The sequence below is a fragment of the Triticum aestivum genome, chromosome 7D (genome assembly GCF_018294505.1).
Source record: "Triticum aestivum cultivar Chinese Spring chromosome 7D, IWGSC CS RefSeq v2.1, whole genome shotgun sequence".
In the NCBI taxonomy this organism is placed as follows: domain Eukaryota; kingdom Viridiplantae; phylum Streptophyta; class Magnoliopsida; order Poales; family Poaceae; genus Triticum; species Triticum aestivum.
The window spans coordinates 633,888,848-633,906,235 of record NC_057814.1 but is presented as its reverse complement, the minus strand read 5'-3'; the positions used below and the strand labels follow the sequence as shown (position 1 = coordinate 633,906,235).

At 43.3% G+C, this 17,388-nt stretch overlaps 2 protein-coding genes across 2 annotated transcripts; one reads left to right on the top strand and one right to left on the bottom strand.

Annotated features, from left to right (window-relative positions):
* Window positions 1-773: 773 nt before the first annotated feature.
* On the top strand, window positions 774-9,449 carry LOC123164564 (epidermal growth factor receptor substrate 15-like 1). Its single transcript, XM_044582096.1, has 13 exons — window positions 774-1,074; window positions 1,960-3,226; window positions 3,944-4,162; window positions 4,262-4,485; window positions 4,972-5,046; window positions 5,416-5,487; window positions 5,907-6,005; window positions 6,091-6,162; window positions 6,253-6,367; window positions 6,743-6,811; window positions 6,910-7,222; window positions 7,815-7,932; window positions 8,022-9,449. The coding sequence occupies exons 1-13, from the start codon at window positions 952-954 to the stop codon at window positions 9,132-9,134; spliced, it is 3,879 nt and encodes a 1,292-aa protein (XP_044438031.1). The 5' UTR covers window positions 774-951; the 3' UTR covers window positions 9,135-9,449.
* A 3,862-nt stretch (window positions 9,450-13,311) lies between these two features.
* Window positions 13,312-16,367, bottom strand: LOC123164565 (aquaporin NIP1-3). Its single transcript, XM_044582097.1, has 4 exons — window positions 16,049-16,367; window positions 15,219-15,641; window positions 15,057-15,118; window positions 13,312-13,803 (listed from the first exon to the last, which is right to left on the bottom strand). Exons 1-4 carry the CDS (start codon window positions 16,226-16,228, stop codon window positions 13,593-13,595), a joined length of 876 nt encoding a protein of 291 aa, XP_044438032.1. The 5' UTR covers window positions 16,229-16,367; the 3' UTR covers window positions 13,312-13,592.
* Between the last annotated feature and the right edge of the window lie 1,021 nt (window positions 16,368-17,388).

Below are 17,388 nucleotides of genomic sequence, written 5' to 3'. Positions count from 1 at the left end.
CCTGCAACCATGCTAGAAACACAACTAAAATGGCAGCATGCACCTCCTCGTTGCAACACAGACACATATATGCACATCACAATGCTAGTGGCCTCTCACTCTCTTGAGCAAAAGGGGTAAATGGAAGACGACTCGTACCTCGCTGGCATGGATGACGGGGAGCAACTACGGCGACAATGTAGATAGCGCTGGCGCATGTATGAATCTCAATAGTCAGAGCCTTTCTGGACACCACACTGGGAAGATGGGCATTCGTGGGGAGGAGGCAGCCCTGCGACGGCGCCAACCATACTAAAGGATGGAGAGGTTGCCACATCGTGTGGCTGTCACCGGTGAGGAGTGGCAGGGTACTGACCAGATCTCGAGCTAGTGGAAGAGACGTGGAACCGAAGCTACTGCGTGCGAAATGAAGAGCGATGTGGTTTAGTCGCCGCCTAGCCGCTTAATTTGGGAGATAAATGAATAGATGATGACATAAGTGAGTTAACCAGGGTAAAAAAGCGAAAGTGTTCACACTTGAATTCAAGGGGGCAAACAATTAAGCCGCATGTTTGCCACGCTGTCCCGTCGAGATCCGTGTCCGGCATCCGACGGTCGTCGCCGCGTCGCGCCAACGACGATCCGGTCTAGTTGTTTAAATTTTACCAAATTATATGACCAACAAGGTTAATTTTTGAGAAGCACAATTAATTTTGGAGAAAGGCCCCCCAAACTCCAGCGAAATCCAACAGAGCCCCACCAACCCCCCTCCCAACTGATAATCTTTCTCTCTCTCGCTCTGTCGCGCATCTGACATTCCCCGTCACCACACCGCCCTCCGAACACACAGCACCCGGGGCGCACCGCCGCCCCCCCGATCTCGCCGCCGCCGCCGCCGCCGGCGACCCACCGCCCCGGGCCCGGCGCGTCTCCCGCGCCTCCTCCTCCGCCGGGGCGGGGCGCGCGCGAGCGATGGAGGCGGCCTTCGACGCCTACTTCCGCGCGGCGGATCTGGACCGCGACGGCCGGATCAGCGGCCAGGAGGCCGTCGCCTTCTTCAAGGGCTCCGGCCTCCCGCAGCCCGTCCTAGCTCAGGTACCCCCAGATCTCACCTCACACAACCACCTCTGCGTTTCCCCAATTCCACGCTGCTCGTCTCGGTTCCCGGCGATCTCGGCCCCTCGGACCGCCCCCCGGCTCGAATTGCCAGCTCTTCGGCTTGGGGTCTCTGAGTCGAATCCGCCGCAGTTTGCAGCTCCCATTGGGCTGTCGGCGCCGAGATTTGGATGGCGGGGCTTGCTAGACGTCGCGTGCTCTCGCTTTGATCTGGCTGTGTGATTTGCTTGCTCGGCAGCTTGGCGGCTACCGACTTAGGGAGGAGAGTAGCTGAGCTAACTAGAAGCACACAAGTTTTACACGGCTTAGGAATTGGGAGCAACTGGGGTTTGGGATTTAGATTTTGAGCTACGAACTCGTCCGGGCGCTATGCTTCTGTGATCCTAACCGAGATTTACCACAGTGCTCAGCTTAGTTATCTTTGTACTTCCCGCATTTCCTTGGAGAAGCTTGAGCTGTGATTTGGTCAATATCTGGTGCTCAAGTGCTAGCTGAAAGAAATGGATGTCGGTCAATGGTTTTAGTTGTGCAATGAGTAGCGGCTTTTAGAACCTAGTCACAACTACCTATGGCAGGAAACAGTATGGTTTGATTATTAGGAAGCTGAGCCACACGTCCTAAAGTATATCTACTCGATCATGCTTCTTGTTAGCATTTGAAATACTGTACTTGCAGAACTTACATCTCAATATTGGGTGAATAAACTTATCTGAAGTGATGAATTCAGTTGGAACAGATGATATGTGAAATGATGCTAAAGCTACTTACCTTGTACCTTCGGAGATGCTTGTCACTGTGTCATTGTGCATACTTGGCCTTTTGACTACTGGTACTAACTGCCATTTGTTTCTTTTGCTGCTGCAGATCTGGACATATGCTGATAAAAATCGGACTGGGTTTCTTGGGCGTGAAGATTTTTTCAACTCGCTTAAACTAGTGACAGTTGCACAGAGTGGCCGACAGTTGACACCAGACATTGTTAAGTCAGCATTATTCGGTCCCGCTGCTGCAAAAATTCCTGCTCCCCGTATAAATATCCCAACCGCAGCTCCTCAGACAAACAGTGTCGCTAGCCCCCCACAGCCCACTCAGGCATTAGGTCCTCGTCAACACACTCCAGTTGTAAATGGATCACAGGGCCCTCCTGGATCATCATTGAACCCACAAGTACCCCAACCGGGTAATCTTGTTAGGCCGCCACAACCTCCAAGTGCAAACACCCCACAAGTACCCCAACAGGGTCATCCTGTTAGGCCGCCACAACCTCCAAGTGCAAACACCCCACAAGTACCCCAACCGGGTCATCCTGTTAGGCCGCCACAACCTCCAAATGCAAACATCCCCCCTGCTCAGGGAATCGCGCCAAGGCCACCCGTAGGAGGTGGTCTAAGTGGGCTAAATCAGGCTGGTTCAACGACGGCAAATCTATCCACCGATTGGTTCAGTGGCAAGAAAAGTGCAAGTCCATTGGGAGGTACTTCGCAAGCTCCAGTTAGAGGTGCTTCTCCACAGGTGAACCTTGGCACCGTGGGAATACCAACACAGAGTTCAACTCCTGCAGCCCAGACACCGGCTATTACGACATCTGTAAAGCCAAATCCAACAGATCTAAACATTCTGTCTTCACAACCAGCTGTTAATGACTCCAAGGCATTGGTTCCCTTAGGAAATGGATCGCCGTCCAACTCAAGTTTTGGGGTTGATCCTTTCTCTGCAACTCCACAACCAACGCAAAATTCATCTTTCCCCCATGTTTCAAATGGCTTGCCCGGTTCTACAGCCCATGGCCCAGCTGCTGGACCTCATCACCCCCCTAAGCCAATGCCGCCTGGTCCTGTGCAGGGTATATCATCGTTGCCTTCTCATACTGGTCAGGTGCCACCAAACCAGCCAGCTCCTAAGCAAAACCAGTTTAATAGCATACCGAGCACTCCAGGACCACCGAGTGCTAACATCCCTGGTGGACAAATTCCTACAAATCAAAAACAGTTTCAGGCTCCATGGCCCAAGATCACTCAAGCAGATGTCAGGAAATATATGATTGTATTTATTAAGGTAGACAGAGATCGAGATGGGAAGATCACTGGTGAAGAGGCAAGGAATCTGTTTTTAAGTTGGAGGTTGCCAAGAGGTAGTGTTTCTTCCATGTATATTTACCATATTTCCCTCCTGATACTGTGAATGATGGACTGCGTTCTCTTTTTGTGTGCCTGTGAACTTGGTACATTCCATCTAAGCAAATAAATAGGTGATGATTGCATGCATAGTGCAGCATGCAAAAACATCAATCTGTTTATGTAAGTGCAAATTCTAGTTCGAAAAAGGCATCCTGCTTTTGCAGTCATTCCTTGACTTTTTTTTGCCATGAACATTGCCTTTTAGGCGACTAATTATTTTTTTACACTTTTTTTGCATTCCAAATTCATTGGCTGTTGGTGCCATGCTACTGCTTGCTGTCGTTAGACATCTTTTGCATGTACTTAAACCTACAAATATGAATTTATTTTATTAACCTACTCAGATATTTTCTTTTGCTACATGCAATTTGAATTGACATATTTGATCATGTTTTATCTTAGCATCCATATCCTACTATTTCTTGATAGTGAAAGATGTGTTTTTATATTTGCGTGACATTGTATTGTTGGAGTTTAGTGCCTCAGAGCGCCAGCACAATCTTATATTGTTATTGTTGATGAGTAAACTGCATCAGATAAATACTGTCTGTGTTTGTTAGCTTGTTTTCCCACTGAAAGTTACCTCTGATGCTCAAATTCTCTCTGGACATTGGTTCTTTTTGATTTCCTGCCAATAAGTTTCTAAAATTTCTGCCCCTCTCCACTTATAGAGATCTTAAGGAAGGTGTGGGATTTGTCCGACCAGGATAAGGATGGGATGCTGTCTTTCAAGGAATTTTGTTTTGCTGTGTACTTAATGGAGAGGTTCCGAGAGCAGCGACCACTTCCTGATGTATTGCCAGATGGTATTTGGGCGGAGGGAATTTCACTACCCTCTACTGGCCAGTTTGCAGAAAACCCTAGTGGCCCGGCTCCCCATCAAAGTGCTGGTATTTATCTAAAGAAATTGTTCTGTTCATTCTTTTTAGCACTAACTAATGAGAAAACCCCCTGTCACTGATCTGGTTTTTGTTGAATAATTGTTGTAGGGTTTGCAAGTAGAGCAATGCAAGGACCACATCCTGGAATGCCTCCTTCATCTGTGAAGCAACAACATCGAAGGCCTCTTCATTTTGATGACGATACTACGCCAACTGAACCACAAAAACCTAAGGTCCCAGCATTGGAGAAACATTTGGTTGGCCAGCTTAGCAAAGAGGAACAAAATGCACTCGAAGCAAAGTTCAAGGAAGCTTCAGATGCTGATAAAAAGGTATTTACTCATCATGCTTAATTAATGAAAATATTTTTGGACTTTTCACATTTAAAATACTAGAAAAAAAAGTAAATCCAAATTTATTTTGATTTGGCTCTCCACAACTGGGTTCTTGTTCAATATCTTCCATTCCATAGTTCATGAGAAATAAACTTGAAAAATTAAATTTCTGTAGCATAGGGAGCATCTTTTTTCTCGAACAGCTCAGGCATCACATACTTTCTGAATCTTATCATGGTAGTGCAGGTAATAACTAAGATGTTTAAACCAGAATATATATGAACACTATAGTAATTAAATCATGTTTGGGTAAGTGTTTCACAGGTTCAAATTCATATTCTCATAGAATCATGGAAATGGTGATGCCATTAGACTTCTAGCTAAGTTATCTTGGGGCAAAAATGCAATGTGGATTTGCAACATCATACATGCATTTAGGCGTACCTGATGTTTAACATTAACATGTTTTAAATCTTTATGAAGGTTCAAGAGTTGGAAAAGGAAATACTGGATTCCAGGGAGAAGACTGATTACTATCGCACCAAGATGCAGGAGTTGGTAAGTACTCTAGCAATATGCCAATATGCCTTACTATGTAAATGCAAACATATATTCTGACTGCAACAATTAGGTCCGTCCATCTAGAGAAGCATAACTATTTGTATGTTTAGGAATCTTAGCGAGGTCTTTGTTGATTCAAGTCTACTTGCGTTTCCCATTCTACTCATTAGCTGTTGGTATAGCATTTCCATTAAATGATGTGATATTTTACAACTATAAGCTGCAGCGTACCGTCTTATACCAATTAGACATATTCATCTCTACCATTTAACTATAATACTTGACACCTAATATCAGCTATTCATATTTGCAAGTTGTATGTGTTCATGTGATCATGTCTGACTTGATTTCTTTATTTTGCCCTAGATTCTCTACAAGAGTAGGTGTGATAACAGGTTTAATGAAGTCTCAGAAAGTATGTCTGCTGATAAGCGCGAGGTAATGTTTTCTGTAATCTTGATTAAGAAAATGAGCTATGCAATTCATTGTTCTGCCTTTCTGGTGTAATTTCTAAAGTGTGCACTGAAGCAAAAGATAACTACATTGTTGTACTGTACTTTTGTACTGTTGTATATTGTGATACATAACGTAGTACATGTGCAAGCCTCCAGTCATCGCATGCTCTTGGAACAACTCACAGTATCCAGCTTCTTGTTTTGGGGGAATTATAAGTTAGTATGGTAAAAGCCAGAAAGATAGTTTGACGCATTCATGAATCGTGAACTGTGTTTTATCTGTCATATAATGTCTCTTGTTGTATTATGGGCTTATGGCATTTAATTAAATAATGGCAACCCTTTGTAGTTCTTATAACAAGTTGCATAAATCTCACATTTCTTGATCAATACTATATTCAGGTTCAATCCCTTTCGGCCAAATATGATGAGAGATGCAAGAAGGTTGGAGATGTGGCATCAAAGCTATCAATGGATGAGGCTACTTTCCGTGAGATCCAGGTATACTTGTGATTTTATCCCAGTTAATGATAAAAAATAGTCTTGATATCTGGACAGACCTATTTATTTTTCCTTTTGCTCACAGGCGAAGAAATTGGAAATTTATAATTCTATAGTTAAGCTGCAGAAAGGGGATGGGGATGATGAGAAGCTTCAGGTTGGCCTTCTGTTATTCAGTATCTTTCATGAATGTGACATCGTAATGTTCTGAAACTATTGTCTGACAATCTTTTTACCTTGCTTACAGGAGCGGGCTAATCAGATACAATCTGAACTTGAGGAGCTAGTGAAATCTTTAAATGAACAGTGCAAGAGATATGGATTGAGAGCTAAGCCAACTACTTTAGTGGAGCTTCCTTTTGGTATGTGCTATTATCCTGTTTAAATTATATTTTAATATAAGTTTCCATGTTAGTCAGTGTTTTTTCTCTTACTGGTTTTGTTATCTTGTTTAAATTAATCTTGTACCTTGATTTTCAGTTTGTCTGGTATGAATTGAGCTAGAATGAATGCTAGTTCATTCTGCCCACTGCCCAGTATCATAATATCTCTGTTAACGAAAGCAATCTTTAATGCTTCTAGTTTGTCTATTGCATCAGATAGAATGTGACATTCATCGCAAACCAGTTTTGCTGCTAACTTGGCTTGCTCTTCATTTTCAATGGGCATCGTACTATTTGTGTTGTTTGGTTGCCTTACAGAATAATGAATGATTTACTTTCCCATCTCATTTTTAGGTTGGCAACCTGGAATACAAGAGACAGCTGCTGTTTGGGATGAAGAATGGGATAGATTTGCAGAAGATGGTATGCTAGCTTGATTATATTATCATTTCCTTTATTCGATGTGTTACTTTAGAGCATTTGTAGATTTGAATCATCATATTCTGCTTATTTTTCTACAGGGTTCTCTATAATCAAGGAACTCACAGTCGAAGTGGAGCCTCCGGCTGTAAAAGAAAGTCATCCTACTGTTGAAGATGGCAAAGTTTCTAGCAATGGGGTATCGACAGCTACATCAACAGAGAAAGAAGACAGCAAGACTGATAAAACTGCTGCTGCTGAGCAGACTGTAGAACCTGAAGCAACTGGTTCCAACGGCAAAGCAGAATTAGCCAAAAATCCTCCAGTTAGTCCTGCAAAGAAGGCAAAGGATGGGCATACTAATGAACCATCGGTAACAAATGCCGACTCACCACGTGCTGCTGATAGTATCAGGTATAAATTCCATCTCTCTTTCCATTTTACATGAAATATACACCTGGCTCTTGCTAAAAACAATCACAGTCATTTGTTTCTGCAAATCATTTATTTGATCAAAACAAGCGTAAGCTCTCATGTCAATTTTGTTGGTGCCTAAAGGTCACAAGTTTGAGGCTGAAGTTATGTTATGAAGACCAGTTGCATCTGCTATAAATTTAACCTTGCATGTGCTCCCCTTTACCTAATATTGTTAATGAAACTGAAATAAGCCAATTCAAACCTTGAAAACATGTGCTGCTTGATGTAATATACAAAACATTAACAACATGCACGAGACTCCTTTGTGCTCAGACATGCATCCTCTCAATGAAATACTCCCTCCGTTCCTAAATATAAGACCTTCTAGAGATTCCAATATGGACTACATACAGAGCAAAATGAGTGAATCTACACTCTAAAATATGTCTATATACATCCGAATGTAGTTCGTATTGAAATCTCAAAAAGGCCTTATATTTAGAAACGGAGAGAGTAATACTTTGATAAACACCTTTGTTGTTTATTTTTACAAAAAAAATACTATCTTATTGCATGGTAAATTTGACAGCAACGATGGAGCATCTGATTCCCCTGTTCGTGGAGATAAAACCAATAACAGACATTCTTGGGGCCCATCTTTTGATCATGGTGATGATAATGACTCCCTATGGAACTTCGGAGATAAGGTCAAGCTCTCTTCATGCTTTCCGTGGCATCGTGTCATGTTGTATAAATATTTTCTATGTAGCACTGAACTCTGCAATCTGTTTTGCAGGATGGTGAGAATGGTGATTCAGATCTATTCTTTGGGCCAGGAGGTCTTCCCCCCATAAGGACAGGGGGTTCTACATCTGCTAGTGCTTTTGGCAAGGAGCAGAAACCGATGTTTGATTCTGTCCCAGGCACTCCAATGGAGAAGCCATTCTTTGATTCTGTCCCAGGCACTCCACTACAGAAATCCGTCTTTGATTATTCCGTCCCAAGTACGCCGATGCAGAATTCATCCTTCGACTACTCTGTTCCAAGTACACCGATGCAGAAGTCACTCTTTGACTCTTCTGTTCCAAGTACACCGATGCAAAGATCACTCTTTGATTCTTCTGTGCCCAGCACGCCGATGCAGAAATCACTGTTTGATTCTTCTGTTCCAAGCACACCAATGGGGAATTCATTCTACGACTCTTTCCCGAGCACCCCAATGCAGGGTTCACTCTTTGATTCTGGTCCAGGCAGAGTGGAATCTCCTACGGCCGGGAGCACCTATGGCGGCGGTCAGCAGAAGGGATTCTTCGACTCTTCCGTTCCAAGCACGCCGATGTACAACTCCAGTTTCTCGCCAAGGTACAGCGAAGCCGGGGACGACAGCTCGTTCGATACCTTCTCCCAGATGGACTCCTTTGGCGCGAAAGACAGCACTTCGTTCGGGCAGCCGCGTGACAGCTTCTCACGGTTTGATTCCTTCGGGAGCAGCGCCGAGCTTGGTGGCAGCAATGACGCATTTGGGAGGTTCGATTCTTTCCGCAGCAATGCCGACCAGGGTGGTGGCAGCAGCTTCACGAGGTACGATTCCATGAGCAGCAACGCTGATCAGGGCGGTGGCAACAACAACAGCTTCATGAGGTATGACTCCATGAGCAGCAATGCCGACCAAGGCGGTGGCAACAACAGCAGCTTCATGAGGTACGACTCCATGAGCAGCAACGCCGACCACGACAGAAGCAACACGTTTGCGAGGTTTGACTCGATGAAGAGCACCGACTCCCATGACCAGGGCTACTCCTTCGACGATGACGACCCTTTCGGCACCGGGCCCTTCAAGCCGTCCAAGCCGTCGACGGAGGCCTCCAGCCCGACGAGACATGGGACCGACAAGTGGAGCGCGTTTTGACAGGCACCTGTACTATATAGAGGTCATGATGTGTGTGTTTGTGCACCTTACTGCATATATATATACACGTACAAGGAAGGAAGGGCAAGACATTTTTGCTTGGGAGGAGAGGGAGCTTGCTTGTGTGTTTGCTTTGCGTTTGTTGCTGTTTATACCTAGGGTCGGGTCGGGTCGGATCGGATGTTGGTTCAATTGCACATGTTTGGCTGGATGAATGGTGCTTATAAACATTCTTTATACCTTGTATTGTACAAGTTGTCGTCGGTCAGTCGATCGATTAGGTGGATATTGGAAATTTGCTGAGCTTTTTCTGTCCATGCTTTAGCATTTCTTTTCTGTTTTCCGTCTTTCGTCCTCTCTTCACTCAGAACTTGCTTACTGTGGACTGAAGTATTTGGCCAGTGACTAGTGATCATTTAATCTGTTGATATAGAGAAAATGTGTGACATCACTTTTTCTGACGTTTGTAATTTTTGCAAGGATTCTTTTGTAATCTGGACTCATGTTTTGCTTGCCCGTTTCGTTGGGTGTATCCTCAGTTATCAGAATTGGCTGATGGTTTACCGCCCTTTTTTCTGCGCGCTATGGTTGTCGGTGTCACCATATATCTTCTTACGACAACATTGATATGGTTGTGTGATATGATCCTGGCACACATGAGATCTTCTTACGACAAGTTGGCTGTCTACTTGTGCGTATGACAAGATCATCATCTACTGATCATGTTCAGATCGACTGCAAACCCGAAGCGCCATTGAAATTCGCTGGATTTTTCCAAATGAAGCGAAATGCGGCCAAGCTGACACACTATGTAATCATCAAGATATAACCGTCCACCCAGATAAAGATGAACAAAGAACCAGCATTTCACCTTGCCCTGGAGTGCACCTCTTCAACAAGTCTCTTTCTACATAGAAACCACAAAAAAGCAGGAAACAAAAGGCTCTTGCAAGGTAGGACCAAATAGCAACCTGGTGAAACTTGCGAGTTACAACCAAATTGCACACCGGATAGTAGAAAACAAACAGCCTATGGAAGAGATACCTAATAACATTCCAGCAGCAAGAAAATGCTTTCGCTCAAAGCGCACGACCAAGAGCGAATTGCTCATCCGAACGATGTCATCTGCGCATCTTAACCATGCCAAAACTACAGTAAATTTGGGAGGCAGGGAGGAACAATAATAAATAGCCAGTTCTAATTAGTACCACAGTTCGATACTCCATAGTTCGGGGGCTTAACAAGATGATCATGACATCATAGCAACCACCGAATGATGACAGCGTCGGTGCTACCTCAGCCATCCAAAACGACATGTTTGACTGGCAGTACAAGTAAGAAGAGATAGGAACAAACGGCATGCCCTCAACCTGAAGCTTCTCATCATCTCCATCCCCAATGACTGGCAGTAAAAGTGCTGAGAAGCTTGTACTACAAGATCCGTTGCTCGTCTTAGCTACAGTTGGAAAGAAGAAATGGTGAATGCATTGGGTGCCTGAGAAGAGAAGTGTGTGTCTTTCTGCTGCCGAGTTGCCCTGTATTGTATTCCTCAGTTGCTCTGTTTGTGTGTGTGTGCACGAAGAAGGACGAGACGGGATTACCCTCAGCGGCGGCGAGCAAGGTGTGCACCGCGAGTGTGCGTTCGGCCGCCTCTGATTGATCTGAGCGTAGGACAGCTGCAGATGTGTGGAAAGGAACAAGAAGAGGACGCACCGGAGAAGAGAGAGACGGCGGGCAGCTTGGGGCGCTCACCTCCGTCGCGGAAGAAGGCGGCGGAGAAGGTCAAGGTGGCTGTCGGAGTGAGGCAGAGCAGCGGCTCGGTTGAGTGGTCCAGCCGTGCCGATGCCGGGGCCGGGGCCAGGAGGAGAGGTCGAGGTCCGGACTGCGGCGCGGGGCGAGCTGGATCCCCTTCCCTTGGGGAGAGCTCGAGTTTTTTTGAGAGCTCGAGTGAGAGAGACAGAGTGAGGACGGGGAATTTCCGGACATTGGCCATTTTTTCCTGCTTTGGTCTCCCCTCCCAACTGGGCTGCCTCCACCCAGTAAATCATCTGCCAGCCCATTAGAGCGTTTTGCTCCTGCATTCCTCTCGCTCAATCGCGGCATTCGCTTTCCCTTAAAAAGATAATTTTTTTTCCTGCGACTGGTTATTTATTCCATTCTTTTGCTGTACACTGGCCGGACAGCTCCGGTTTTTATTATTTCATTCCTTCCTTGTGTTTTTTTCTTTATGTTTTTTATCGGGTTTCTTCGATTTTCAACGGATTTTTTCTTTCTTTCTTTTTTATGTGTTCTCTTTACGCTTTCATATGTTTTCTTTGGTTTTTCGTTACTTCCACTATTTTGCACTGGTTTTCTTCTGTTTTAGTTGTTTGGCATCAGTGTTACTTCGGTTTCCTTGTTTTCTTTTTTGTTTTTCTTTGTTTCTTTCTCAGTTTTCTTGTTCTTTCTTTTTTCTCAATACATGTCTTACTTTCTTTAACATTTCTTTAAAATTTATGTATTGATGTCTAAATTTTTCCATACACATTGTAATTTTTTTATACATCAGAAAGTTTTTTATACACGTTTAAAATTTCGAAATATACATGATTAACATTTTTAATAATGTAGATCTTTTAGATACGTACATATTTTTTATGTCATAGTCATTTTGCGAAGTCTATCACTTTGTTTATTAAATTACGTCAGAAAACAATTTGAACAGTGTTAACATTTTTCAAATTCATGGTTTGTGAATTTTTTTAAGTTATGTTTTTAAATATATGTGTTTATAATATTTTTCCAAAATACTAAAAATAAGAAACTAACGAATAAAGAAACCAGAGGACAAACGAACTAACCTAGAAGCTACTTGAGCCGGCTCATTAGTTGTGATTTGTGAACTCTGACGCAAGCATACGCTCAGTTTCGCACTAAGCGGTGTATAGCCGCGCCCATGTAACACATCATGTTTTCCTAAGTATCACTTCATGTTTCATGAGACCGAACAAGCACTCGCCCTTAGGAGCGCCTCCCGGTCGCCAGTATTGGCCCGGCCAAACTTCCTACTTCTTTTTTCTGTTTCACCATTCAGTTTTGTTTTGTTATAATTAAAAAAAAATTCTAAATACATACAGAGTATATTCCAAAACTTAATTACTTTCTTTTTTCAAAAACCTTGAATTTTAGAAATGGTAATGCAGTGTAATTTTTTTTAGAAATTTTTTAAAATGGGTTGATAGCTTTGAAAAAAACGTTCGTGTCTTTTAAATGTTCACTCATTTCAGAAACATCTACGTAGCGTTTTATATTGAATTTAATAAAATGTTGGTATAATTCAGAAAATGTTTTATACAATTCAAAAACAAATGTAGAGTGCATTAAAAGAATTGTTCACATGTTTCAAAAAACAATTCATGATATTTTCAAAAAACGTTTATACAATGTATTAAATGTTCGTGTAGTTTTAAAAAAAATGTATCATATCTTTTAAAAAAAGTTTCAACACATGTTTGAATTTTTTGAATGCGTATTCAAAAAAAAGTCAAAGCATATGTTTGAAAAATGTAATCATATATTTGAAAAATGTTAAATATACATAAAAATTGTTTAGATGTATATGGAAAATGTAAAATGTATATGGAAAAATAGATATATAAAATATTTAAAAAACGTATTGATCATATATTGAAAATGTTAAATATGTATAAAAATGTTCATGTATACGAAAAGTATATAATGTGTATGAAAAACTAGATTTTGTTTGAGAAAAGAAATAAGAAAACCCAAAGAAAGAAAGAAAAAAAACAAAGAAAACTGATGCAAAACAGTGACAAAAATGGTAAAAGAACGTCATAAATGACCTTGGGAGTGGTTACGGTATTGGGCCGGGCCAATAACGCCTTGCTGTAGGCGAGACGTATTAGGAATAGTTCTAAAAAAAAGACGTATTAGGAATGACTAGAGGTGATACATAGCTCTTGCTGTTCAACAAGATCAAGATATTTCCCTCAAAAAGAAAAAAGATCAAGAGATGCACTCTACGTATTTGTCAACCACTTTGTTTTTTTGCTATTGATAGTCTGCATACTGTCGGGTCTCAAGTCAACATATCATTCTTGACAAATTGTCTCTTTACTCCAGTAAGGGAATCCGTGAGCACTAGAGAGGAGATGAAAGCGGTGCTGAATGTGCAAGATGAATCTCTTCAAGAAAAATATTTAGGTATGCCGACTAATGCCGGTAGTTCTCTGAATGGATCGTTCAAAACCTAAAAGAAACACAAGTCAATTACAGGCGTGACCATTGCTTTCTTGACTCTTGAGAGAGAAAATCACCACAGCTAGAATTAGGTGACCCAATCCTTTACTAGTGAAATGAGATGATGAGAAAAGCCAATAAATTTACAGTGCGGTCAGAGAATTACAACAACATTTCATCAACACTCACTACCCACAAGCAACAACAATGTGAAAGCAGCTAGCTCATCCTCGCACTTCGCAAGAAGGACCCGGTCCTGGTGATCTCTCGCAGTGGCTTATTGGTAAACCGGATGAGGTTGTAAGCCCACGCGCCAGAAACGGCGCCGCTAACAGGCCCGATGATGTATACCCAGATGCCGGTGTAGCGGCCGAGGACCATCGCCGGACCGATGGTTCTTGCAGGGTTCATGGATGCTCCAGATATAGGCCTGCACATCATAGTCCGTACCCAGAAAATTATTTATTCTCTCAATATGACAGAAAGAAAAAACCACTCTGGGATATCATTTCACGAAACAATGGTAGAGTGAAATAAAAATCACAAAATTTCAACCGCTTCTCTACACAAATTAATGTTTTTTTAATTTTGATACTATCAGTAGAATTATCATGAAAACTAATTTCATATCACTTATTTTAAATATTTATAGCCTAAAATAGACTTTTACCCACTATCGAGTGTTAGCCCTTAGCTGATTTTAGAAAGAAAAAAAACACTCTTTTCACCATGTACTTCTGTTTTATTATGACATAGGGGCGTAACCAGACCCGAGGGTACACATGCCATGGCTTGGGGCGTGACAACAACTCCAAAGTTGGCCTGGGGCATCTGGACACACAACTATTCCGACCCAGTCAGGGCATTTGTACTAGTTTTTCTAAGAAAAACCAATCTACTGGGCATCCCCATTTGTTAGGCCATGTGGGTGCTGTGCTGACCCAGTCAGCACATGGATCCTAGTATCCCACGCCACACAAATATTTAAAAAAAATCAATGAATTCTCTTAAATAAAAGAAACACACCTCCACTGTTTTTGAATTAATTTTACTTGTTCTCAAAATTTGTAGATAATAGTTACTCCATGATTTTCTGATTCCACATTGTAATTCATGGCTATGTAATGCAACTTGAAGATGCTCTAATTGTACTTCCACATTGCTAGTATTTCGAATAGTTCCGGTGTTATTTCACCTAATAAAAATCCATTTTTTTGTACGCAATCAGATTAACACTAAAATGATATGTGAATCACGGTGATTGCACGCAAAACTCACTAAAAGTGTAGCGCACGAATGTATTATCTACTTTTACTTGTACATTGCCATTCCAAATAGTTTCAGTGTTGTTTGACATGCCATCTAAGTTCTCCGCCACATGGGCATCACATCTGGTGGGAGTACGACGCCATGCTGGTCTCTGGAGTGTTTGAAACGACGGCTAAACCATGACCATGCAACAAAGTTTGGTTGTGCAAATAGCTTTCTTTAGGGCAAATTATCGATTAATTGTTCTCACTAGGAGATAACTAGAGGCTAAAAGCACCATATGTGTAGAAAGGAACCCATGGACATGTTTCAATCAATCATCTAAACAAATAACATGTTTCAATCAAAAGATGACTTTGCTGACAACCAAAGTCCAAAAATGGCGAGTAAAATAGAGCAGTTATCGTGGAATACCCGGCAAAGAGCACGTTTAGTAGCACGGTAGCTCCAACGGCCAGACCGGCGAGCTCACCAATCTGCTTGGAGTGAGAGGGGAAAATCAATGGTGGTGCGAACCAATTCATATAATTGAGCAGAAAACTAATTAAATCAATGGCTAGGGCAAGGATTACTTACGGCTCTGTTGTCGGTGGCGACTCCGGAGACGACGAACATGAGGTAGAAGGTGATGATGAACTCGAGCACCAGCGACTGCACGTCCGACCCGGACGGCACCGTCCCGAAGAAGTGCTCCGGCTCGCCGCCGAACAGCAGCCGCAGCGTGATGCTGGCCGCCGTCGACCCGAGGACCTGAGCCGCCGCGTAGGCCGGCACCTGCCTCCACGGGAAGCGGCCGCAGGTGGCGAAGGCAAAGGTGACGGCGGGGTTGAAGTGCGCCCCGGAGATGTGGCCGACGGAGTAGACCATGACCATGACGGCCAGGCCCCAGGTGATGCAGATGCCCGGGAACGTCACCGTGCCGGCCGTCCTCTTGTTCACGGCCACCGCCGCGCAGCCGGCGAAGATGAGGAAGTAGGTCCCGAAGATCTCGGCCAGGATCTGCGTGCGCCCATGATCCAAGAATGAATGTCGCCTTCAGATGGATAGATAGATTATTTGCTCGCTTGTCCAAGTTGCCCAGAGGCTCAGAATAAACCAGTAGGCGACACTTTCAAACGCAAACAACTGGTCTTTTGGAATTTTGCTCTAGCCGCAACGTTACAATATTGCTGCGTTTGGATATTGCAGCGTGGAAAGCTGTCATGTTTGTCCATTTGTTTGACTCTTCTAGTGTTTGAAGAACTCTGCCCTGTTTTTTCTCTGACCTCAACTATGGCGTTCACGACAGCTGCAACTACTTGATAATCATGCTTGCCCGAATCGCATAAGGATTCTCAGAAACGAAAACGAAAATAGAAATCCGTGGATGAAAAATAATCCATAGTTGCATACGCAAACATACGTACCTTCTGCACGAACTGGACGGAGAGCATGGGCTGATTATTGCTGGTGCTGCTCAGAGCTTGCTCTGGATTCTCGCACCCTGCTTGATTTTGATTCACTCCTCCTCTTCCTTCCTCCAAAGCTCCGGTGAGGTCCTGGTCTTGCAGGCCATTGGCTCCAGCTCCATGCTCTCCTCCTGCCATGCGCACGCCTTCAGCTCTCCTCCTCCCTCCCTCTCTCTCTTCGGCCGGCTGTCTATCCGCTCTGCTCTGCCCTCTCTCTCTCTCTCTCTCTCTCTCTCTCTCTCTCTCTCTCTCTCTCTCTCTGTCTGTCTGTCTGTGTGTGTATCTCTATCTCTCTCTTGTTTCAGTACGCTAGCTTCTGCTATTTATGGGCTCCAGGCTCCCATCCTCCAGCTAGAAGGCGATGTCCATGTGTCGTAGCAAATTAATGTTATCTTGTGATTTCTTGCGTTGACCACCGCATCACGAATCCTCCTAATGCCCGGAGACGGTAGCTACGAAGTTTCTTTCAAGAATGCATATGATGTCCGTGTGTCATATCATGTGTGTCACAAACTAAACGGGCCAAATAGGAGGATCATCGTACCATAAAGTAGACTAGTCCGTGTGCTTTACCGGGATGTTCACGGCATCCAGGATGCTCCTCGCTTCACGGAAACCCGTAAACAAAAAACAAGTCGTGCATTTTTTGGGTCTTTTGATTTGTGCCCTTCCATCTGTCCATTTCGATGTGGCACCGAAACGAAATCACCGCTCTATTTTAGCAGAGAGGATTGTAACGTTGATGCTTACATTTGATCGTAGCAATAAATCATAGTAGAAGAATTTGGAGTGCACGGAATTATTATGGGGCGCAGTGTTCACGCTTATCGCTTTCAGATTATCCTTCTCTACTGAAGCTGGTCTATTTTAGAATCAATCAGATCCTGGATGCAACGTTGCCATTTTCTTTATTCTTTTTTGCGAATGCGCAGCGTTGCCGTTGCTCATGCAATTATATGCTCCAGTGTTTGACCTTCTACGCGTTTTGGTGGAATATACACCACGTGTGCAGCTTTGTATTCTCTCAAGCAGTTTGGTGAATGGGTGATGTAGGATCACAAAGTGGGAACACAAAGTGTGAACTGCCTGCGCAATTGGCCAGAAGGAGCCAAAACCAATTTCAATCACTCGTATTAGCCTGCTTCACATGTTCTCTTTTATTATTTGCTCACTGCCTTTTTTTTGATAAATGATGAATTTTATTAACTCAATTTTTTGACAAAGGGTGAGTTTTATTGGCTTAAAATGAAGTATTAAGAGAATAAAAACATAAGAGCAACTCCTTATTGTCCGTCGCG

Excerpts from the sequence above, each read along its gene's own strand:
- LOC123164564 (XM_044582096.1), top strand. The coding sequence starts at position 952 with ATGGAGGCGGCCTTCGACGCCTACTTCCGCGCGGCGGATCTGGACCGC. Across the intron at positions 4,163-4,261 it reads GGCTCCCCATCAAAGTGCTG|GGTTTGCAAGTAGAGCAATG; the intron begins GTATTTATCTAA and ends TAATTGTTGTAG. Across the intron at positions 7,933-8,021 it reads TATGGAACTTCGGAGATAAG|GATGGTGAGAATGGTGATTC; the intron begins GTCAAGCTCTCT and ends TCTGTTTTGCAG.
- LOC123164565 (XM_044582097.1), bottom strand. The coding sequence starts at position 16,228 with ATGGCAGGAGGAGAGCATGGAGCTGGAGCCAATGGCCTGCAAGACCAG. Across the intron at positions 15,642-16,048 it reads CCGTCCAGTTCGTGCAGAAG|ATCCTGGCCGAGATCTTCGG; the intron begins GTACGTATGTTT and ends GGGCGCACGCAG. Across the intron at positions 15,119-15,218 it reads TCGCCACCGACAACAGAGCC|ATTGGTGAGCTCGCCGGTCT; the intron begins GTAAGTAATCCT and ends CACTCCAAGCAG.